Raw genomic sequence first — 25,273 nt, 5'->3', positions numbered from 1 at the left:
ATTTAGGAGATAGCCTCTACACTTGACTTTGTCACTGATTATGTAAATATCCTCTGTCGCTTCACTTAACTACTCCCATGCCTCTGACTTTCCACCAATAAGAGGCATATGATGATACCCTACTGTGTGTATTGGGCAGCCACTCCGAGCCTGGCACTGTGCCAGCTATGTGGATATGTTAGTGACAGCCCTGCCCAAAAGGAGTCTACCGGTTGGTCAAGAGTTGAGACCTGAACCTTTGAGTAAAGCTGAGAAACAACAGAAATGCAGAACAACATTACCACGTCCAGGAAAGCTTTTGGTGCTTGGCATATAGTAGCTAACCCATGAATATTTCTGGAACTGAAGTGACAGTAGGTGATTAAGTACCATATGATTAGGAAGAGATAAATATTGTGAATCAAAAGGAATGGAGCCCTTTGGGGTCCAAGAGCTCAGGGGGTAAGTCTCTTACTAAGTGTAAGCTCTGGGTTAATGTTGCTGGAGTCAGTGAGTGAGTGAGTCTTGTAGATTCGGTAAGATTTGCTTCGGTGGTAGGTAAGTTAGGCTATTCTCTCCTTCTCACTCTTTCTGTGTCCCAGGTTTAGTTCCTTGAACACACTCCATGCCTGCCTGCTTTATACCTACACAAATACTCTTCTTTCTGCTGACTGTGCTCTCCCAGCCTCTCTTCCTAGATAAATTCTGCACATCCTTCTGGTCTCAGTGACCTACAGGGAGACTCTTGGAGTAGACCACATCTCTCTTACATACCCTCCAGTGTGGTGGAACCTATCAAAATGGAAGACTTGGTTTTAAAGTCAGTACATATGGTGAGAATTTTGTCAGGCAGAATTATCCTTGAAAATCCCTTAGGAGGCAAGCTACACAGTGGAAACTGACAAGCTAGCACAGGCAATCATTCCAGTATTTATTTTTTCTTTCTTTGAGATACTGGCCTATTTTAGGGTCTAGGTTTATGAAAAAAATTAGATCATGTAAAGCCAAGAAGATTATGTATCCCAAAGGGGTCAGGTAGTAGACCATGATATGAATGGCACCCCCTGAAGTTGTCCAGTGCCTGCAGAACTGTACACAGTGGGCTCGTCAGAGTCAGATGCAGCAAAAGGAGATATTCACACTATGAGAAAATCGGAACTGAATTCAACCCAGTGAAGAGCTGACTTACATCCCACTCTAGGGCTGGGCTCCCTGAGTGGGATGGTGAAATTAATCACTTGCATTATTTATATTGTTTAATTTCTCTCCACATTTCTCATTTGCTTCCTGAATCCTGTGTTCAGTTGAATTGGTGTGTCATGTCCATGCAAACCACAAATCTTTTGCCCTTCCTTTTATAAACACTCATTGCATTTGTTTGTTTCCTGGATTGTTTGTAATTATGGGTTTAATGTCCCTCCTAGATTATACATTCCATGAGGGCAGGGGCAGGTCTACCTGCCGTGGTCCTAGCACCAACACAGTACCAGGCACGGGTTTTCCAGGCAGTTCCATGCCAAACACTGATGTGGCTTTCCACTCTCTGGCCTTCAAGAAGATCCCCTGAACTTCTTTCTCAGTTACTCAGTGCTGAGATCTGTAGTTGCTGAGTCACTCAATTAAGCATGGGAAGAGAGAAAACCTGCCTGGGCTGGTGCTGCTCTGATGCTCCAGAAACTCCTGAAACTGATAATTATCCAGACACTTGTTATATGAAGGGCCTAAGGAGCTCTGGACCACCTCGGCACATTATCAGCTCATTAAGGCCCCTCTGCCCCTCCCCCGCCTCTAAATATTCTCACCAGTCTCACTGTGGGTGGGCCCCAGGCCCGACCTTGACTGAGGCCCTTTCACAAGTGATCCTGAGCACGCGTCAAAGTTGGTTAATGAAAAGGCTGTCCAGTAACACCAGCATTACCTTCTCCTTTTTATTTTTTCTTTTCTTTTGTATAAAAGTAAAAGAAAGTAAATAGCAGAAAACAATCTCACCACTCTAATCACCCCAACAGTTTTAGTTACCTTTGCCTTTTTTTCTGGCCATTTTAACACAATCGAAACCCTGATTTACATACTAGTTTGTGACTTGCAGTTTTTAAAGTAACAGTATTACACAGGCATAGTTCCATTTTTCCATTATGCTCTTTATAAGCATAATTTTAAGTACAGCATTATGTTTCATCAAATGATTTTATAATATTAAGCTTTCTGACAAGGTTGGACACAAATATTACCAATTTTTTTCCTCTAAGATAAAAATATTGTAATATAAAAGCACATAAAAACACTCCAAGGAACCTCTTTGTTTATCTTTATTTTCGGCATCTTATGAATTGTTAGAAACAGAATTAGTAGGTAAAAAATAAATTCTTTAACTTTTATAAAATTTCAAGTTATAACTATTGCATATTTAGTGTGGAAAACTTGGAAAATCCAGAAAAGTGTTTCTTCCAACATTCACCTCCAGGAGGTGGCCACATTTTGATGCATTTTCTGTCTTTTTAATGCAGGTATATAAATGTATAATAATAAATATATGTAATATTTTTAATGTTTATATTTATACTTTATATGATTTTGCATAATTGAATCAATGGTTTATATGCATATTATTAGCTCCTCAAGTATAATTTTTAATTTACTATATAATTATTTAATTAATGACATTTTTCTTGTACTTAAGTTTTTTCTGAGTTCTTTTTTCTGTTTTCATTTATCTTTTATATTTTATTCTATTTCTAATTATTTCTATAAAGATTAAGGATTGTTGTATTTGTATACTTACCTTTGTCAGCACTTTATGTAATTTCCAGGGTAGATTCCACAAATGATAATACCAAGTAAGAAGACAGAAATACTTTTTAAGTCTCCTGATACATTTGTACTGCCAAATGGCTTTCCAGAAAAATTATACCAAATTACATTTTCAATAATCTATAAGATTATAAGGTGATGAAAAATAGCGTATCCTTTGTTTTAATTTCTTTAACTGTTAGTAAGGTTGAACTTTAATGAGTTATTATTCATGTATATTTTTTCTGTGAATTATCTATATTCTTAAAAAGATAAGAACACTTGAATGTTACTGAGACGTATATAGAAACTTATTTTAAAGGAGATTACTGTGTTGAATAAGAGAGGTATAGCAAAAAGAGACAGGTAAATATGAAGACTAGAATTTCCTGATTTACACAAGATTCACCTCCAAAAACTTGAAAAAAATTTTATATCTAATTTTGTTCTTGCAAAGTAATAGACACTTACATGTTGTCCTTAAGGGAGGTGAGCAGTCAGACTATGTTATTTTCTCAGATCTCATCCTCCCAGCCTTGGAATTCTGTAAGAGAATGACTGAGTACATTTGGGATGACAAAGGTAAAATATATATCTCAACTCTCAATTGTTTGAGGGCTGGTGACCAGGTTGGCTCCTACTTCTGTGGCTGTAATTTTGTTCATTTATTTTGCATGTGCTGTCTGGTCCCACACTGTAGTATATGCATTAAGAGAGATGTAATCTCTCTACACAGTCGGATTCATCTGTTTCCTCCAAATTTGTTATCTTTTTAATCTGCTTGCTTATTTGAGTTTCTGCCTTTCATATCAGAGGCTGTCTTCAGATGATCAGGTGATCCTTGGCTGTCTGTTTATATTTGAGAATGTGGTACTAAATAGGTGATCGAAAATTCTGTACAGGGCTTATCATCACACTCCTTACTGTAGGGGAGGCTGCATGGTTTGCTGCCTGAGGGAGTCTTTGGGTCTCTTCTCTTGCTTTCATTGGAGCCCCCAGAAAAAAATATCTTCCAATGTTCTAATATCCTATAGTAGGGGTATAGGCCTGACTTCTTGAATTCAAGAAGCCGGGATAGGGAAGAGGTTGGATGCCTCCATATTCATTATGCAATATTTCGCTGTTTCTTCCTTTTTCTCCCTTTAACTTCCCCACTTTCAGTTACCTAGTATCCTGTATCCAGATGCCTCTATTTTGCTCTTTTCAGGGAATAAGCATCCAGTCTTTGCCCAGGTTGGGGAAAGGGATGGTTATGCCAGTGTAGAGTAAGTGTTGAGTTTACCTTCTTATTAAATAGGCTGTCAAGCAGACCTCCTATTTTCATCCACTCTTTAACCTCACTTCCAGAGATAACATGTGCCACTAAATTCTTAAGTCTTTTGGGGTTCTGCAGGGCAAATCAGTTACTTCTTAGCTTTCCTTACAACTAACTTAGGATTCAGGTCATTAAAAATAGGTAAATTGATTACCATTCATCATTCTTCTTTCTAACTTGTAAAATTTTGTTGCTGCTGTTACTGTTTATATATTTTTGGCCTTATGAATTTATATCTTTTAAAAGATATACCCCTTCTACCTTACACTCATCAAGATGACAACTATCACAAAAAATAGAAAACAACAAGACTTCTGGGTTGAGACCTCAAATTGGAGATGGTTTCAGCAATGTGAACATGTGGGCAGGAGTGTTCCTGGCCTAAGAAACAGCATGTGCATGGGCCTAGGGAGGGGGATAGGCATGGCACCTCTGAGGAAGTGAAAAAGACCAGTGTAGCAGAATGTAGTCAAAGAGGGGATTGGCACAAGTTGGGGTTAAGAGATTTCAAAAAATGTGAAGACTCATGAGCCTTGAAGTAAGGCAACCAAATTTCCTTTGGGGCGATAACGGAAAGCTGCAGGAGGGTTTTCAGGAGGGAACTGATGTGATGACTCAGCTTTGAACACATGGTTGGCTTTCACCAAGTATCTACCACGTGGCAGGTGCTTAGGTAAACACCAGAAATGGAATAATGAGTAGACACTTTGGTGTGCAAGGAAATTACAGTCTGGTAAGGAAGAAAGAGCAGACAATTCCAGTACAATATGACAGTATAGTCCACAGTGTACACTCTAGAACTAGACATAAGTTTTAGGAAAAAAATATTCTATGATTAGTATAGAAATCTGTCTAACTTAGTTCAGCTTGGCATTTCCCAAATTTATTTACACTAAGAGCTTCTTTTAAATAATATCTTCTAACAGTTTTTTGAATGCATCAAGTGTGAAACTCTCTGGGAAACACTGAATTCAGAAAAGACAACAATTTAGTTATGCACTGGGAGTGATGGCTATGCTGAGAGGGGACCTAGCAGGGCCTTCCAGGAGGAGGTGACCCTGGAGTTGCTTCCTGTGGGGGAAATAGAGGTTAGCCATGTGAAGATGCAGGGAAGGATGTTGAATAGAGAAGGAACAGCTTGAGTACAGGCATGGAGACCCAAACAGCCACTCATCATCCTAGGAAAATAGATGTGCAGATTTCAAGCAGGAAAAGGATTCATCTGCTAGTTTTGCTCTGTGGTGGAAAGAGTTTTTCAAAATGGAGGCAGAGTAGAATGCAGTTTTCCTAAGCTGGATTTTAATGTGAACTGCTGATTTCTGTTGTCCAGGAGGCCCCTGTCCTCTGTCGCCACAGTCTGCTGGTCTGACCTTCACCAATCTCTTTTCTTCACCTTTGTCTTCCCCTGCCTTGCACATGCTGTGCAGCTCTGTCTCCAGAGGGCCAGACAGAAGCCCCTTGCTGTGCTCCTTTCTCGCAGGTGTCAGATGGCTCCGCCTTCCTGGAAGCAGGGATTTCCTATTAGTACCTACAGTTCTGTCAGCACTGCTATTTCTGTCTTCACGTTGTTTCTGAGTACTCGCCCACTGCCGCCCAGTTTCCCCTTCCACATTCTTCCGGGTCCATTTCACATCTGATTGGTGCAAGGCAGCATCCTTAGAGGATGCCACATATCCTGCAAGAGGTTGTCTCCCTCACAGCAGGACACAAGGAAATGGAAAGGTTCACAGAAACCTCAGGGTCTCCCTCCTGTGTGCCCAGCCCCTTCTGTTGGATGTGATACATAGGTGCTCTTTATATGGACTGTTTTCTTCATTGTTAATTAACGATTAATAAAAATAGTCCCCTACTGGGTACCAGACAGTATGCCAAACATTTTATATTATTATTTAATTTTCACAACCCTAAGTATGTGTCATTAGTTTTACAAATGAGAAGGGGCTGGCGAGTCACTTGCCCAAAGTCACTCAGCTGATCAGAAGAGAGACCATTATTTAAACCGAGGGTGCAGTTGTAAAGTTCACACATCTAGTACCCGGTGCCATTGAATGCACTCATTGTAAACATTTATTTTCTGGGGATTCTGTGCTTATATCTGCTTGTGCATCAAGCTCACCAGGGATCTTTTAAAAATAAGGCTTCCAGGAGGTGGAAGGTATAGCTCAATTAATGAGAATGCTTGCTTAGCATGCACCAGGTCCTGGGTTCAAGCCCCAGTACCTCCATTTAAATAAATAAATAAACATAATTACCCCCCCCCAAATAAATAAAACTAAGGATCCTAGGGCCCCACTTCATAACCATTGAACAGAAGTCAAATGGGGCCCAGAAACTGCTGTTTTTGAAAGCTTTCTCAGTGATAATTCAGTGGTTTTCATCAAAATCACTTGGAGGGCCATTGCTGGGCCCCACCCCCGAGTTCTGCTTCGGGAGGTCTAAAGTGGGGCCTGAGAATGTGCATTCCTTACAGGTTCCCAGGTGCTGTTCAGCTGCTGTTGGGGAAACCACTTTGATCACACTGGTCTGATGCACTAGGTAAAACAGGAGGGAACAGATCAGAGTGATAAGAACAGGAGAGTTAGCATCTGGAAAGTAAATGCTAATGCTTTTTCCTCCCTTTCCCTCCCCTCTCCTCCCCTTTTCTTTTCCTCTCCCATTCCCTCCTCTTTTTTCTTACAGCCCTTGAGGTTTTATTTGGTTCTGACCAAACATTTTAATTAAGGAGTAGGAAGGGAGAGATGTAGGATTTGGAGTCAGACAGCTGGTATCAATTCCCAGCTTCACCTCTCCTGAAGGTGCTGGATTTCGACGTCCTCAGCTGAAAAATTGAGATGCTAGTGGCTGCCTCACAGTCATTTAATAAATGGAGTTTCAGTCTCCATCCCTTCCCTTTCCACTTACCTCGAGGAAGAATTGTGAAAATACAGAGGCCTTATTTTTAGTCTTTAGTTCAGGAGGTGACTTGAGCTATGGAAGCAAGCTATAGTGTGAATTCATTCTGTAAATGATTTAGGCCTGACTTAGCTGGTTTCTCCTCTGACTCTTCTGCCTGCCCCTTCAAGGCTCCCAAGAGGGTATGCGAGGTGGAAAAATGGTGGAATCCTGGAGAGTCTGGAGTTGGAGAGTCTGCTAGTTCATGGCAGGGTGGGGGGGCGGGCATTGACATTGGAGAGAAAGCAATACCAAGCTTTCCCTTGGAGAGGCAGGTTAGATAGAGGTTACTGAGCAGAACCTTCCTGAGGGAATTTGCAAGCACATTTGGAAGACTGGCATTTTCCCAGAAGGAAAGAGTAGAACTAGCAGCAACACCTGGGCGTTTCACTCATTGGCTGACAGAAAGGAAATGGGCTTTATAACCGGAGCAGCTAGATCCTAACTCCAATCCTGCTGTTTATTTGAAGTGGGACTCAGACACATTACAAGTCCATCCTAAGTTTTGGTTTCTTTATCTACTTTATGGGGTTGACCTCCCCTCCCTCACAGGCTAAGAAATTAGAGGTTAAATGAGATAAGAGCTATAAAGTTCACTGTACCATGCATCACAGCTGGTCCTTAAGTACAACATGGCCCCCTTCCCTTGTACCATTATTTTCTCCTATATGACTTCCTCTATATGGGGGAGAAAGAGGAAAATAAAATACTTATGGTAAATCGGTTAAGGGCCATGCCATGTGCTAGGTCCTTGGAGATTCATTATCTCCATTTTTCACAGTATTCCTTTTGTGTTCTATTCTTCCCAGCTTATGGAAGGAAGAAAGAGAACATTTAAACACATAACCCAAGTTCTTACAGTTGGTAAATGTTGGAGTGCATTTGGACCCAAATGTGCCTGAAGTGAACACCTGGGCTCCTTCCACCCTATCTCGCTGTCCACGCAAGGAGCCTGAAACAGCATCCATCTATGGAAGCAGATTCAAGTGTTTCAGGTTTGATTTTTCTGGCTGGAGGAAAGTATTCATACTTTGGCCTTGTTTTTCAAGTTCCTTGAGGATGTGAGCTACTGGCCTGGAGGATATTAGACACCTACTATTTGTGGTTTCCACTGTTAAGTGAGGGATAACAAAGGTGCCATTCCTGAACTCCTCAAATAAGCCATTGTGCCTTGTGGGTGAAGATACATTCAAAGATGTTCTCAGCAGTATTGTTTATAATAAATATGGTTAGAAATGACAGTGTTGAATTTGACCGGAGCCCTGTGTGCCTGGAAAATAGTGAAGGTTTATAAATGTCCCCAAGCTTTATGTTCCAGAGAACTCCACTACTGCAGAGAAATGTCCTTCCCCATATGACTCAGAGAATACTCATGGATGTCCCCTTTGGCTACTTCTGACAGTACCAGATGCAGAACCTCCAGATTCCCATTCTTTGCCTTGTGAACAATTAGCTGAACTGCTTGTCCCCAGTGATCAATTGGAATAAAATGCATGTTAACCAAACTTTGTCCTTCCTCAGGCCCCTGAACTTTCGCCCACCCTCAGCCTGAACCAGCATACAGCCATCCTTAAGAGTCCTGTATTGGTCAGGGTTCTCCATAGAAACAGATGGATAGGGTGTGTGTGTGTGTGTGTATACATTATAATGAATTGGCTCATGCAATTGTAGAGACTGGTGAGTCACAAGATCTTCAGGGTGAGTTGGCAAAGTGGAGACTCAGGAGAGCTGATGGTGTAGTTCCAGGCTGAAGGCTGGCAGGCTTGAGACCCAGGAAGAGCTATTTCAGTTCAAGTCCAAAGGCAGGAAAAAAGCCCATGTACCCTTCAAATGCTGTCAAGCAGGAAGAATTCTCTCTGACTGGGGGCTGGGGGCAGGTAGAGCAAGGTGTCAGCCTTTTTGTTCTATTCAAGCTTTCAACTGATTGGATGAGGCCCACCCACATTAGGGAGGGCAATCTGCTTTACCCAGTCTGTTGATTTAAATATTAATCTCATCCAAAAACACACTCACAGACACACCCAGAGTAATGTTTTATCAAACATCTGGGCAACCTGTGGCCCAGTCAGGGTGACATATAAAACTATCTATCACAGTTACCTCTGCCAAAATAGACTGGCCTCAGAATAAAACATTCTCTGATCTACTGTCCAATCCCACCACTCTTTCATCCCAAATTATGTTCTTTCTGGCCTTGTTTATTCTCTTTATATGTTTAGTTACATATAAAGAAGGACCCTTTATATGTAACTCTCGAGACACTTGAAAATCTTGTGGTTACAACATTCTCCTTATTTCAATACTTCCCCCTCCCTTACTGCAAAAGCCCTTTTACCCCCTTACAATAATCGTTACTGAGTCTCTCCTTATTAAATCTAGATTTCTTTTCATTTTAACAGAAATTAAAAGTATCTGAGACTAAGGGATTGGTTAAACAATATATACCACATCCACATTATAGACTATGTTACGTTTTCAATACGAATATACTCATTGATGAATAAAGATGTTTATGACATACCACTGAGTTAAAAAGGTGGACTATAAAATTGCATACTTGTAATATCCCTTTTACAGTAAATTAAATATATGGATATCTTAATATTTTAGAAGGGTATTCTCCATTAGTTTCTGTGGAAGGTATCTCTGGGAGAAGGAACATTAAGGGGAAGATTTTTTTCCTCCTATCTTTCTGTTTTGTTTGAATTATCTGTAATGAAGTATTATCTTTGTAAACTAGAGAAAAACCACACTATACAATAGCTTTATGATCTTGATTTTTGTTTAAAAAGCAGTTAGATACTGGTTAGACAAGCCAAGGCCTGGTGGACTGGCCTCATGGACTGCCCTCTCTATGGATGTCCATCCTTGATCACGTTCCAGAGGCCATACAATCCCAAGAGTCTCTCCAAAAGGCGAGTCCTGCCCAGTGAAGGCTCCTGCCGGCTGAAGGCTCTGTTGGATATCAGGGCTGGCCCCCTCTGCTCTCAGTGCTCCCTCTGGGAACTGTCCCTGTGGCCATTGTGACAGGATGAGATGGCTGGTGACACTTCTGGGCTTTGGGCCAGCCTTCCTTTTTCATTTTGCCCAAGGTCTGTTCAGTCTCCCAGGTCCTGTGTCCAAAGAATGAGACTTTAACATGGAGAAATTAGATTTTGTTTTATTTATGAAGCTTGATGCTTCATCTTATCACTTGAACATTTTTCCTAAAATCTCCAGGAGCCTTCTCCCTCCCCCACATACACACTGGATGACCTAGATGGAGACTTAAAAGATGTTAAGTTAGAGCATCAGTTTTGGAACCATCTCCTGCTACATTCCCATGGCAACATGGTTGAGGGCTTCAGGGATTTTATTCCGATATTTGGCTAAATGCCACACTGGCAAATTCCACTCCTCCCTGTGTGTCCTGCAGTGCCAGCATCCCTCTTCACTCAGAATGAGGTCATTGTCTTTGTGGTTAAGTAGTGGACACTTTTACTCTTCAGCTTTCGTACTATAGTACAGCCTAAGAGATTCAGTTTTACAGCTCCAAATGACCATCCTGCCCCTCTATAATGCCTCCATACTGGCAGTCTCTCACCACAGATTATGGGCTAAATTAGAACCTCTGTTCCTTAGGCCCCCAAATCTGGATATCTCTTAGGTATCAGGGCTAGGGCATCTGTCACTTTTGGTCATTTCCTTCTCTGCTTGAACCAGATCAGATTTATCTACTACGGTTTTGTGAAAGATCCAGTTTGGGGGAGGGGGTAGTTCTGGTCCTTGGAAAAAAGTTTAAAAACCACAGCCACATTCCATTTCTTCATATATTTGAGGTATTTCTGGAATTTGATGATAAAACAGTCTAACATCTTAGGATAAACAACAGCAAACTTAGTCCTTTGCGTTTATGCACAATATTTCTTTGTAGCCTGACTATTGAAATACAACAGCTATTAAACTGTAGGTAAGTTCTTCATAGCAGCCTCTCCTTGCCCAGTTGAGTTCCCTACACATTACTCTCTCTTTCTTTGTATGTATATTTGTATGTCCATATCTTTGTATTTATTTCCCTTCGAAGGATCTCAAAACACAAAGACCCTGATCTTTTAATGTTGTCTCTGTATTGTTGAGTTTTGCTGTTAAACCTGAATGAAGGGACACATTGTCATCTGCTTTCCATATTCTGTCTAGTAAATGGTTGGTTGTCAGGACAACAGCAGCATAGAAGGTGGAGGGTCATTGATAATCACATGAACTCTTTAAACAAATATGATGAGAACAAATTCCAGTGTGTGCTTGAAAGCTGTAGAAGATGAAGGGTTTCGGACAGATCCTTCCTTTTACAAAGTTGATACGCCCTTTAAAAATTTGCTTCAGTTGGACTTGCTCATACTTTGATTAAAAATCCTGAATCAAGGCATTGCCCTTGTTGGACAGTCTCTTTGTCCTTCCAGCATATTAAGTGGAATTCAGATAGCACCCCATGCTGTGTACCTACTGGTGCTCTGACAGAGCCCCCAGGACAGTGCTGTGGTTCTCTGTTGTGTCTCAGCAACAGACAGAATAAATGCCCAACATATATTGTAGGAATGAATGAATGAATGATCTCAAGTCTTCACAGTGTCCCTTATAGATGACTTTATGATTTATATATGCAAAGACTGAATTCAGAGACTTTTCAGTAACTTTTTCCAAGGCCCTGAAAAGTTTGAGGGTGGGGTTTTATATAGAATTAGAAACTAATTCATCCTGACTCTTAAGACCACACTATTCATTATAGCACACTGCCTCACTGTAATAAGTAAGTAAGTAAATAAATAAATAACATAAGGAGGAATCAACATTTAATAAGGCAGAACACTCCTGAGGTGAAGTTTATCCTTTTCAAAAGAAGAGTGGAAAACCTTTTTCAAAGGTAAAATAGTTGGGGGAAAAAAAGAAGAAATATGTAATTTAGTGTTCGTTAAGAAGATACGAGTTAATTCTGCCCTCCAGGGGTGAATTTATGTCGAGCTGATTTGCACATGAAAGTACAAGATTGGCTTCATTTATAGGAAAGTAAGACATCTGGTTGGGAAGTGAAAATTTTGGTCAATTACCTGAATCTTGTTTGGGCTACATGATAGAAAAGCCCCGGATGTCTTCAAATCACCAGATGTTTAGCATTGTATGATTAACACCGGACCCACCAACTGACCTTTTCATGCGAGAGCTTGCTGTTTGATTCTCTCATTGTTAGAAGGCTGTTATCATTTTGTAAACCAGCAGTTTGCAAACAGTAGTCCAGGCTAGACTAGAGAGTGATGCTGACCCCTAATGAAGTGTTCACTGGTATGTGATAGGATGAGAAAATAAAATCATAAAAGGAAATGTATTGAATTTAAGAAAATATCCTTTATTTTGAGATCATCTCCTTTTTGTTTTTTCCAAGATAAAACATTCTGTCAAATGATCCTGATTCAAGGATTCATTTTTAGTGAATCTAGGGGACTCAATGAAAAAATTGAGATGCCTTTGTCAGTTCTCTGTTTTCTTTATGTGATTTTTATATTTCACTGGATTGTGAAAAGAGAAAACAGAACTGTAGAGACCACTGCTTTAAGCCTGGTAATATCTTAAGCACAATAACAGCTAAAATATTTTCATATATTTCCTGAATTTGCCTTCCCCAAGCAGTGGGGGACCTCTCCAGGGCAGAACTGTTCGCCTGGGTCTTAAAAGCATTGGTCATCTTAACGGTCAAGGGTTTTGCTGACAAAATCATAATTTTTCCTTTGGAAGCAAGCATTTGGTCCTTAAAATAACTCCAAAGAGAATACCTTCAGCACTTTTAAAACATTTTACTCTGGAGACATGCCATGGAGACATGACCACGGGGAGACACTTTTTGTGCTGGAAAACTGAATTCCATCACTGTGAATATTTTAATAGCTTTCACAGTTTCTGCCATTTGCTCTCATAACCCCAGAAGCATATATCTTCATGTGCCCCAACATCAGGGATCTCTTCTCAAGCTTTAGAAACTCAGCTGGAATGAACTGAGTAACCCCTGCATGCCAGGCGGTATCCCACAGACCAGCAGGACGGAGTCATAATAACCGCGATATCTCACCTTTATCAAGCCTTTGCCATTTGACAGATAGCATCCTAAAGTGCTTTATATGTATCATCTTGCTTGATTCCCACAATGGCTTCAGGAGAAAAATAGCATTATTATAGCTTTTTTAAAGGTGATGAGACTGCAGCAGGGAAATTGAATCACTTGTCCAGGTCACAAGCCCTGTGATTGGTAAAGCCAGGATCCTTACCCAAGCCTGCCCACCTCTCCTAAACTGAACTCCTGGGTGATCTGCTAACCCCCTTGCCTCCGATGAATACATCTTCCAAAAGAGCTCTGCCCTCAAGGTGGTTAGAATCTAAAATAGAAGAAAAAGGCACAGGGGAAAAAGCCATTTTGTAGAACAGAATGATGTAATTCCAAGAAACATGCTGTGGGATTGTAGAGGAAAGAGTGATTAATTATGATCTACCCAGGAAAGGCTCTTTGGAGGTGGCCTTAGGCTAGGTGAGGACAAAATAGGGCATCTGCAATTATCTGGAGAATTGGGTCACTGTGGGTGTCAAAGTGGATGATTTCAAGCTAAAAAGACTGCAGTTTATGCTCTGAATAGTTCAGAATTGGCTGCCTACACCACTGGAATCCACTGGATTCTTGCCAGCTCCCCTGTTCTCCCTGTGACTTAGACCTTGACTTAGGTGTGCTTCCTGCTCCAGTTGGGGGAAGCGGCCGGATGGGACTGTCACAACAGGGAGTTTGGAGGAAGGCCGTCCTGGGGTTCAATCCAGACTCCACGACCACAGCTGAGTGATCCCAGGGAACCCAGCTCCCTCCCTGGGTTCAGTTTTCTCTACTACAGAAGGAATACACCAAAGTTGATGGTCTCTAAGGGCCATTGGAAGTCCAGGGTCTCTGTGGAACCTGCCTCGGAGGGAAAAGGAAAGAGCTAGATGATTCAACAGGCTCGGATTTCACGTTCCTGGACATGACCCACCATGGGAACCTCTTGTAAATGAAGCTGCCTTCCTTTTATATTCATGACAGTCTACACATTTGAGATCCTTCTCCCTGGCTCCAGTATCTACCTCCTCTAATCGATGTAGTGTAGTAGGAAGATCTCAGACTTCGGAATCTGAGAATCCTGGATTGAAACCCCAACCATGCCTCTCATCAGATAGGTGACTTTGAACAAATTAGGTCTCCTTTGGGTTATTTTTATTTCTACAGCTGTAACATGTTGATTCTAATACTAGCCTCATAGGTTCATTGCTAGCATTGAAGTGGATAACAACTGAAAAATGCCAGGAACAATGACTGAGAGTCTGTAGGTTTTGATAAATAGGCACTATTGCTATGATAATATTTATCTTCCTAAAATACAAATTGTGTGTGCCACTTCTTGGCTCACTGACCTACAGTAGTTACCAGTTGCTTGTTAGAACAAGTCCATACCTCTTGGGCTAGTGTCCATCCTACCTTCCTCAGACTCACTTAACTGTAAGACCTGGGGCTTTTCACATACAAGTTGACCACCATCCACTTCTTGAATCAGGCTTGACCAGGCAAGGAAAATTTGAGAGCCTCTGTTTTACCGAGGATGATATACATAATGTCTTGCCACCATGGCGTCACTGTACCTAGTGAGAGACTAGGGTCTGCTGGTCAGCCACTTTTTAAACATATGCATAGGTCTTAGTACATTACACTGTGCCTGAATTAGAGAGATGAGAGTGTATTACTGGTGGGATTATTTTAGGAAACGTATTCCTTGTCTCCGTAGTATTCGAGAGTTAAACTTGAATCCAGTCTCTACTCTTTACCCTCCCAGCTGCTGATACTCAGAAGTGTGTGTGTGTGTGTGTGTGTGTGTGTGATCTTTTTGTCTGTGATTGACTAGTATTTTATGATCTTTTCTTTCTAAAAGAAATCTATAAATTTAGTTGAATGAACATTACTGAGAACTTACGTTCTAGACACTGCTGGGTGCCAGAGAGGAGGGGAAGTGAATGCAGAGATAAAATCGTCTTTGAGCTAGTCTTTGTCTATCAGGAGAGAGGGAAAGAGATAGATACACGGGAAAAAAAAAAAAAAAACTTAGCCCAAGGGTCATTCAAAATTTGATTTAAAATATATGGTGTGTTTATTGATTAAATACCTATACTATAGGTCAGAATACAAGACCAGGGATATAGAAATATATAAAATATAGCCCGAATCACAGGAGAGCTTATAAGATTATAATAGTTACAAGATATAATTCAGAAATATTGGTCAGGAATAGCGTCTACTGAAAGTAAGCCTTATGAAGGCATAGACCCTTATCTGTCTTATTCCTTAATGCATTTTCAGCATTACAACAGTGCCTGGCACCTAGCAGGTGCTCAGTAAACGTTTCTTTCATGAATAATGAATGATGAGGATATCATCACAAAATTATTTAATCAATCATTTAAAACAGAATTTAATTCCTAATTGAACAAGATGATTTTTAGAAGGAAAATGACAGGAAGTGAACAACTTAATGTATCAGAAGATATCTTTCAGCAGGTGGCAGAACATGTCAGGTTTAAGTTTTTCATTACCTTCTCTGACTGACTGAATAGTTCTGGGCATGAGTAACTCCCATTCAGGTGCAGGAATTTCTGGAATGTTTTTCTATCAGTCTTGTATCAGTTTTTGGTTCCAGGTCTAGAAAACTCCCTGAGCCAACCTGCCCAGGTGACCTGAGATCTCAGCAGAGGAAGTTCCGCTGCTAGGTGTGGGTCAAGCCCCTCCTGCTGTCAGTTCTTTGAAAAATAAGTATCTATATCCAGTCTACTGTCATCTGTAAGCACACAACCGTGGCATGTTTTGTTGGGTGGAGGGTTCGTGGTTCACATCACTTTGGAGCTCTACCAGGATCCAACCAGGCCTTAACAATCTTGGAAACTGCCCTAGCACCTAGCACGCCTGTGTGAAACAACAAACTCACATTCTTTTGAAATAACTCCAGCCGATTGTTTGAGAGTTGCACATTCTTGTTTTTGTTCCCCCACCTCTAAACCAGATTGAAAGTGGTTTCAGTCTGAAAGGACTCAGGGACCCACTCTGCAGGCAAGGCAGGATGTCACTTAGCACTGTCCCTGCCAATCCGGTTGGCTTGTTGACCTTGGCAAATATGACTGGGGACAGGGGTCCGGTGCCAAGCACGGAGGAACCAGGGTCGCATACCACCCACGCCCAGACCTCTCTGACATTTCCATGGGCTTTGAGCCAGCTCTGCCCCTGGGTTTCATCTCATGTTTGCAGGAATACAAAGGAACACTGAACCTTCCAGTTAATACAACACCCCACCCCCTCCTCCCCCTTCCTGGAGAGGATAACAGTTCTGTTGACCATTATAATGCATTTTCTGTCTCCCAGCAATCCACACAGTCATTAATTTCTGCTGCTGACGTCAGGAAAGAGGATTATGTGTGTGTCTGAAACTGTTCCCAAAGTGCTCATTAGTCATAGATAATTGAAAAACTGGTAGGGGAAGATTTGGTGTAATAGTAGCCCCCGCCTCTGAAGAAAGGCTGCAACCACCAGCTAATTGTAGGCCCCCACTTGTGACCCTCACAACAGCTCTGCCCCTCGGAGTGGGAATCAGTGGACAGGAGCCTAACAGCCCTCCAAGCCGTGGCTTTTTTTCACCCCAAGGTGAGGGTATGTTTACAGGAACAGAAGCCAACCAGATCAAGAAAGTAAGTGAACCGGCCTTGGGCCTCTCTCCTGCCTTCAGGCTGAGGAGCAGGGTTTGGAAAAGGTATGCAGTATTCTCCTTAATTTAATTTTGCTTTTATTTTAACTTAACTAGTTCGTTTGGATCACAAAAGAAATACAAGGCCAGGGTACAGAAGAAACACAAATGTCAGAAAAGAGTACCGTGCCCAGGGTCCCAGTCCCCACTCCAACAACACTCTGCATGTTTTTTAGGACTTTCTTCTGGAAGTGTATGTGCTTACATTTCTGTGTCCTTTAACAAAATTCACAAATGGGGTCATGCTCTGAATACTAGTCTGCATCTTGCCATTTTCACTTAATTTATCTTGGACTCCCTTCTAAATCCATACCTTAATTCTTCCTCATTCGTTTTAATGGCTATAAAAGATTCTGCTGAATACATGTGCCCTAATTTATTCACCCTGCACAGATTTAAGGGGGGGAACGCCTTCAAAAATATTACACAAGAAACATATGTTCAAGGTAGAATAATTAGAAGATACAGGTTAGTAAAAAGAAAAAAAGATCATAATTTCTCTATCCAGAGAAAAACCTGTTCTCTATATTTTTCCCCCTAGGAATCTATTTTACAAATAAGTCTATCTCCATCTTTGTTGTTCTTAAAAAGAAGTCATCTCCCCATAAGGTTTTGCAGCCTGCATTTTTCAGTTGGCCTGATTGTTTTAAAGATAAAAACGATTTCCCGTCATAGCCTTTCTCTATACTGCAGGTTTATCTCCTTAAATAATAAATCAAAGAGCTCAGAGCTGTGGGTCCTCAGGGCCACATTGCCTTGGGTGGCCCTGCCTGAGGTCCCCTGCTGCCTCCCTTGTCCAAGGGGCCACAAGTCTCCCCTCCTCCCTGGGGCCCTTTTTGCCAACATACTGAGCACCTTAAACACTCTGTGCCCTTTGGAGCTCCCTACAGTGAACCTACTTTTCTCTCTAATGGCATCCATTTCCCTAAGCACTCTTGGTACTGAAACCAGCAACGGGCCGCCTGTCTTTCCAGACCTGTCTTTCCAGACTTAAATGTCACCTTCATCTTGATTTCCTGCATTCCCTCTGGCCACCCAACTCTTGCTGTCCGGGATTACCAGGCACATTCCACCTTTCTTTGTTTGTTTATTTGTTCGGAGGTACTGGGGATCGAACCCAGGACCTTATGCATGCTAAGCATGTGCTCTATCACTGAGTTATATCCTCCCCCCTACTTCACCTTTAGAGCGTTTTATCCACTATCTTGAGAGCCTTGGTGTGCACAGACCGCTGTGTGAGCCTTCTGGGGTCAAAGGCTTCTCTTTCACTTATTCCCCAGGGCCTAGATCTTGGCACAGGGTACTGGAAATTATATGGGACCATCATCATTACCATTGTTATCAAAATGTTTGCTAAAATGCACAAATAAATGGTTAAATGAAGAAAGGAAGAGACCACAAATGCCAAGACTGTGAAGTTCTGATTAGGTCTGGGAAAACTGACGCTGTGATTAATTTAATTTTATGGTGAAAGAAGAGCAAAAGGAGGATTATTTCTGGAAAAGTTGTCAAGACACACTAACCACCTGCTTGTGACAGCTCCTCTGGTCCCCTCAGTGCGCCTCTGGCTGATAAAGTGTGATCTCCTGGGATGATTTCTCAGAGATTCCCACCTATTTCTATCATCCTGTCTTATGCCAAGCTGTTTCCTTTTGGGCTGTAATAAAACAAAGCTTCTTCCCACTTGGGGTCCAGGTAGACTATTCCTGAAGATGGTTCCTGTTCACAAGAGCGTGTTAATCTTTGTGCATATTTATTTTCATTCCTAGACCACAGGATTGAGGAGAAAGCCTGGCTCACTGCCCTAGGTTGGGTTCTTTGGAAGTAGATGCTGAGACAGATTTGGGGGTATAAGATGGTTATTATGTGTTGTCATCTGTGAACGGAAGGGGGAGGGAACAGGACTGGACTGAGGGAGAAGTCAAATGTGATGAAGTCCCACAACACCTTGTCTGACCCAGCAGGGTGTTCTGGAATGAGTGGTGCCCATCAGCCCTCTGCTTCTACTCTGTTGAGTCTCCAGGTGTGGCCACCCTGGGAAAAGCATCACCTCGTCAAGGCGGCCGGAAGGAGCTGGCAGCTGGAGGCTGTCTGCTGACTGCCTCCCCCTGCCCTGCCCTGCCCTGCCCCCGACCCTGCATCGGGAAGCAAGTTCATCCTTAATGGGGATCCTGGTGGCGATGTCTCCCTGTCTACCACACTCCCTGTATCCAAGCAACCACTATGACCTGCCATTTCTTGCGCCACAAAATCTCTCATATCTGCCTCTGTTTCTGTACCTTACCTGCCAATAACCTTAATGAAGGCCCCCCTCTTTTCTCTTTGGTTACTGAGATAGCTACACCACTGTTTTCCCTTACCAGATTCTGTCGTCTGCTACAATGCTGCAGGAGACATCTTTAAAAAGATGCAAATCCAGTCACCTCACTCCCTGGCTTAATGCTCTTTCAGAAGCTTGTATTGGTCTTCATGATAAATTTAAACACCTTAGTCTGGGTTTCCGTACTTCGCTCTTCAACCTTATCTGCCTTTTCTACCCTCTGCTGGGTCCCACCCCGGCTTATGTGCCAGTTTCACTCAGCCCTGTTGGCGGTTTCCCTTCTTTCCTGGCCTTTGCTCAAGGCGCTTCCTCTGCTGGGAAATCCACCTGTGTGCCTCCAGCATGTAATTTGAACCCAGATCTTCTGGCTGAAAGCCCAGAGCTCTCTCTGCACCTCACCAGCCAAGGATTCTTTCTAAATTACTGTCCAGAAGACTTGAAAGAGTACCCTACCCTTTTTCTCTTCCAAACCATTTTTGTTTGTTTGTTTTTTAATAAAAATTGTAGCCTTTCTGTTTGTGAAGATTGGGGATGAAGGTGGAACAGGAGTTCCCCTTTTGACCTTCCTATGAAAATTAACCCCTTTAAAAAAAACTGAATGTAGTGGGCATGATTTCTAAATGGTGCCAGTTTTTACATATACATAGCGTTTGTTCTAAATATACTTTTCTGGATATCTTCATCACTTCGAAGCTGCACCAAAATGTAAAGAATAAGAATGTCTGTTTGGTATTCAGCAGCATGGAGTCCATGGCCTGTGTTCCAACACGTATGCTGTGTGACTGTGGGGAATTTATTTTCCCAGTATGAACCTGACTTTCCTCATCCATCTGTGCAATGGGGACAGTAATGGAACCCACATAGGGAAAGTTCCCATAGGGTTATTGTGACAAGGAAGTGAGAAAATGCCTATGTCCTTAGCGTGGCCCACGGCACAGAAGTGCTCAGTGAAAGGGAATGCTACCTGTTACATGCTAGATACTAGACAAAGTGACATGATTAAGATGCTGTCCAGAGCCAGACCATCCACAGCTAAGGGCACTGCTCCCCTGCAGGTTTCTGCTGTCTGGGCATTCAAAGCAGACTAGAGGTTCTCTGTGCTCTCTACCCCATATTTGAGCATCTTGCCTTTATCCTCCCAATCAGTGCTGTCCAATAGAAATGTAGTATGAGCCACATATGTAATTTAAAATTTTCCAGTAGCCACATGAAAGTAAAAAGACAAGTGAAATTAATTTTTAATATATCTGATTTTAACCAAATATATCCAAAATATTGTTTCAATATATAATTGATCTAAAATTATTAGTAAGATATTTTACATTCATTTTTCTATATGAAATCTTTGACATCTGGTATGTATTTTCCATTTAGTATGTCTCCATTCAGACTCTAAATTTTCACTGTGAATACTTGATTTGGATTTCTTAAATTAACATTGAAAAAGTAGATTTGCGCACCCAAGTTGTTCCAAACATAAGTAAAAGTTTTTCAGTAACTGAATTGAGTATCAGTTTTTAAATTGAAATGGAAATGAGTGAAAATGAGATTAAGTGGAAAATTTAGCACTTTGGTTACTCCAGCCACAGTTCACATGTTCCGTCTACATGTGCCTAGTGGCTACCATATTGAACAAGGAAGCTCTAGAAGCCATGGAGTGGTTTCAGTCTTATTCTGCTTCCTCTTTTTAGCTAAGCTTTTTCAAATTGGATAAAATTTGATAAATGGGTAAAAATGATGTTGTGGAGGTATTCTGTTTTCAGTTAGAGGAGATCAGTGAGCCATTCACCCTCTGTCTCCCTCTAATCCTCACCCTCTCTTCCACCCACTGAAGTCCTGAAGCACCTCTGCCCATCCCTGGAACTGCATGGAACAATTAACAAGTGGTCGGAATTTTAGCATTGAACAAATGGCACACTTTCAGGATCTGAGTCTCCTGGAGCTCAGGGGGATCTTAGCGTATATATGGGTCCACCCCCACCCCCTCCTTGCAGTGCAGAAATACTTATTCTAAATTCCTTGGTGAGGGGGAGGGACACTCAGGTTCTGCTAAACACCTAGGAGCAGATGGATCACTTCATTCTCTTCGGACTTACATGGTTCTCTGTGTCTTGATCTCATCTCCCTAACTAGGTTGGGGGCAAGGACTGCCTTTTACAGAGCCACAGTGCCCACACAAAGCAAGACAATCAATAAATTCTTAACTGAAGGCCCAACTGACTGCAGGAATTCAAGGTCATTGGAAATATCAGGGTCGCTGCATTGCACAACCCCAAAGAGCATCATTCAAATTGTATTGTGTGGTTGAACAAGTAGCTGGCTTGTCGAGTTTGCAAAGTTTAGACTGGGCTGTCTTTTACAACTGACAAACACTTTTAAAAAATTCTTTATTGGAACAAAATAATTCCCTCTCCTATCTTCTGACAGAAAGCAAGTACATAAGTAAATTTTCTCAACTTCCTTGGGAATATATGTTAATCAGGGAGCGTGTATGGATGTGTGTGTGTGCATGTGTGTGTGATGTGTAAGGTATGCTGATAAAGCTTCTGTGTTAGGAAGCTCATTTGGTACAGTTTGACCCTTTTAACCTAGTCTTCAACAGGCCACTGTGTTTATATCTGTTGGAATTTCCCATAAATGGAATCTGTCTCTGATTTGAAAGGTGCCTTAGTGCTCTTGGCTTTGTAAAGCACCCCAGAGCATGACCTATAGGAACCAAGGACATACACCCAAGTCACCGTGAGCACAGGGACTCTCTGTGGCTGCATGGTTTCTATCTTCATGAAGTTGAGAAAAGGCAGAGGCTAGGGGAGAGGGCAGAGAGGTTCTCTTAAGAAAACCTTCTGTTTGCTTTTGTGTTTTTCAAACTGACAGGTATTTATTTTTTCTCATGTCTACCCAGGAAACCAAGTGCTGCCTCCTGGAGCTTCTCTTGGAAATGGGCTCACCCCAGAGGCAGCAAAGGACCTTGGCCTTCCTGCCGGAATTGCAGTAGCAGCTTCACTCATTGATGCCCACGCAGGAGGACTAGGTAATCTCTGACTCCATGTCCACCACCAACATTGTGTTCAAACCAATACTCCCCAGAACCGAAGACACTCCCATTTCTGTTTTTAAAGCAAAGAGGGAGAGCTGGTGATTCGAAATACAGTAAAGAAAAGCCTTTTTACAGTAAAGCATTTGGTTAGAATTATAACTTTTCATCAACTATAGAATTCACTTATAATTTTATTGATTTCTCTATGTGAAATAATAGGAAAAAAAGACCTGAATAAATAACTGGATAGTTCTTTAGGTTACTGAAAATTTAAGAAAAGTACGTTAACTTTCAGCTATCACATAAGTGATGGTATCTTTACCTGTATTGTTTTTTCTGCAGATACTCTAATACCCTTCCAAGTCTAATTTTTATTTTCATGATCTATTTGGCTTATACCCTATGCCCAGTTACTTGGGTGCATTCTTGATTTCATCTTCTAAGTAACTCTCCAACCTGGCATTCCTGTATGCATTTATTCATTCATCAAAGACCCACTGAATGCTTAGTATGTCCCAGGCATGGTACTAGGGGAGAGCGAATTTAATTTAAAAAAAACAAACAAAAAAAGCCCAAGGTTTCTTTCCCAAATGGAAGATAGACAATGAGACAAGGTTTACAGTAAAGAGTGATGACTCTATCCTCTTCTTCATCCTTATTGCAGTGTATTTTTGGGTGGAGGGAGTGCATTGTTCAGATTCTCAGTATTTCTCACTTCAACAACAGCTGTATCTTTTCCTAGTCTTTCTTTCTAACAGCTTTTCTTTTAAAATTATGGTTCATACTTCATGAGACCAATTTATTAGATTATGACCATTGGATTTTCAGAATAGAATGGGCTGACCAGAGTAGAAAATATCGGAGTATGTCTCATATAGTAAGGGTAAGCACTTTTTTGGGGAACTTACGTTTTTATAGCCATTGTATGTGTCTGTGTGTATACTGGGCCATGATAAAAGTGAATTTCTTACTATGGGTTGTAGTCAAAAAAGCTTTGAAAGATATTTTAGTCCATACCTCATTTATAGCCTAGAGTTATCTACCAAATGCTTACAAGGAGCTGTACTCCCGGGACTCTGTCTGGGCATTGTCACCGCCGGGTCTTTACACATGTGTTGCCCACTAGCTAACTTCTGCTCTATCTTGAAGACCTGTCTTCGATGCTTTCTCCTCCATGTAGACTTCCATGGAATACTTAGATTTCTTTCAAAGTCTCTGAGCTATACTTCTTTCAGAACTTTTACCTATCCCTATGGAAGAGATGGTTGTGTTATAATTGCTGTTCTATCTGCTTGTCTTTTCCACTGGACTGACTGTAAGCTCCTCGAAGGCAGGAGCATTATATTATTCATCTTGTATAAACTGTGTTGAGCCCTGTGTTTGGTTCTTACAGTTGCTTGATACATTGATTAAATGAATAAAGTCACAATAAGCTAAGAATAAGGTGACATGGCCCTAATCCATAGAGTGAAAGTTAATCCATTTCCTTATGTAGCAGATTATTAAGCTGTATCTAGTTCTTCTGTGTGGTGTCTGGACTTTCAGAGCAGAATAGCTCTTAACTATCTGTGGACATGTCTGTCTTATTCATCTTTATGTGTTCAGGATCTAACACTATGCCTGAGAAATAGTAAGCAACCAATAATTTCAGATGGGTTGTTGAATGGTAGACAATGTTGATTATAGGCAAGGGCGTTTCTGTCCTTTTTCTGTGTGGGTCATAGGTGCTTTTGATTGGAATGTCGTGATTTTAGTTTTTAGGAACAGGCACAAAGAGAACTTGGGGTCGAGACAGACATGGAGTGTCTTGTCTCCTAGTAATCCTGACATCCCATATCATGTTGGAAGTCAGGGAAGCTTCCCCCATCATGCTTTTCCAGTTATCCCTAAGGCAGCAGTGACAGCCATCCATCCCCACCCAGGTGACAAGCACTTGGCTTGGACCACCACGTGCTGAAAGAAAGAGGACAGCACCTTGGGAACTTTGAGGACTCTGGTTCCCTGGTCAGCTTCCCAGACCTCCCTCGGGAACAAGCCGAACATGCCTTCTTACTTGGGCCCAGGACCCACTATGCCCTCTGGGAGGAGAGGCTGTGGTGCCTGGTCCTTGTAGACACTCAGAGAGTGTAGGCTGAATTGCACTGAGAGGAATCCAGGCCATTAAATGACCCTCCTCTTTTCCTAAATCAGAGTTGTTCAGGGACAGAAATTTTACCTTTAGAAGCTTTGAGATTTTTTTGTTCCCATTAAAAAAAAATATAAGTGCACTTACATGAATGAGTTTCCTGTGTATTTTCCAAATTAAGTTCTTTAAGCGGAAAGAGAGACTAGGACCTTGGATTCTTAACAGGTTGAACCTCAAGGCCAGCAGTGTCCGAGGAGGCACAGGGGGGCGATTCTCAGCAACTGTGGGTCAGTAAAGACCTACTTAACAGTTTTGACCAAGTTGCATCCTTCTTAGACCTCCACCTCTCCCTTCACCTCACCGCCAGTTTAGGGCTAGGATGTCTGGGAAACAGAGGAGGCCTGGGAGCACATATTCCATCATTTCCTACCCTGCCTATGCCTTTTTCAGGATGTAGAGGAAAAGAGGTCTGGATGTCTTGAAGAGGTCATCCACCCATCCAACCATGTAGTCACTAAAGATAGGTATTTTGAATGCTTACATATATGGCAGTTACTGGTCTAGGCACTGGTTATTACAGCAGTGAACAGAGTGTCCAAAGCCCCACACCTTTTGGAGAGAACATTCTGATTGTTCTCTCCTGGCCTGCATGTTTGTAACTTCATAGTATGGGTTTGAGACAACCAGCCCCTGAGGCATATCATAATGCTGCAGCAAGGTCTGTGAACTTGGAGTCTGAAGATCTGGGTTTAAATTCTTATTCTTTCTACCTGTGTACCTTGGACCAAATATCCTACCTCTTCACACTTCCAAGTTTTCTCAGTACAAGACAGCAGTGCCCTTCTCACAGAGGTGTTCTGAGAACTAAAGATGTCAATAGGTAAAGCCACTGGCGTAGCGTCTGGTACACAGTAGGCACACGACAATGAGGTATCTTTCTTGGATTTTCTCA

The 25,273-nt window shown here is 41.7% G+C and overlaps 1 protein-coding gene across 7 annotated transcripts in view; it reads left to right on the top strand.

Moving 5' to 3' along the window:
• Positions 1 to 25,273, top strand: part of FGGY (FGGY carbohydrate kinase domain containing) — a 389,035-nt gene that overhangs the window by 161,206 nt on the left and 202,556 nt on the right. For all 7 annotated transcript variants that reach the window (XM_064493531.1, XM_031465233.2, XM_064493532.1 and 4 more), the window contains one exon: positions 22,062 to 22,190. In XM_064493531.1, the coding sequence (XP_064349601.1) occupies positions 22,062 to 22,190 (129 nt within the window). The remainder of the gene's footprint in view (positions 1 to 22,061; positions 22,191 to 25,273) is intronic.

This window comes from Camelus dromedarius, chromosome 14 (genome assembly GCF_036321535.1).
Source record: "Camelus dromedarius isolate mCamDro1 chromosome 14, mCamDro1.pat, whole genome shotgun sequence".
NCBI lineage: Eukaryota > Metazoa > Chordata > Mammalia > Artiodactyla > Camelidae > Camelus > Camelus dromedarius.
This window is presented reverse-complemented; position numbering and strand designations above follow the sequence as displayed.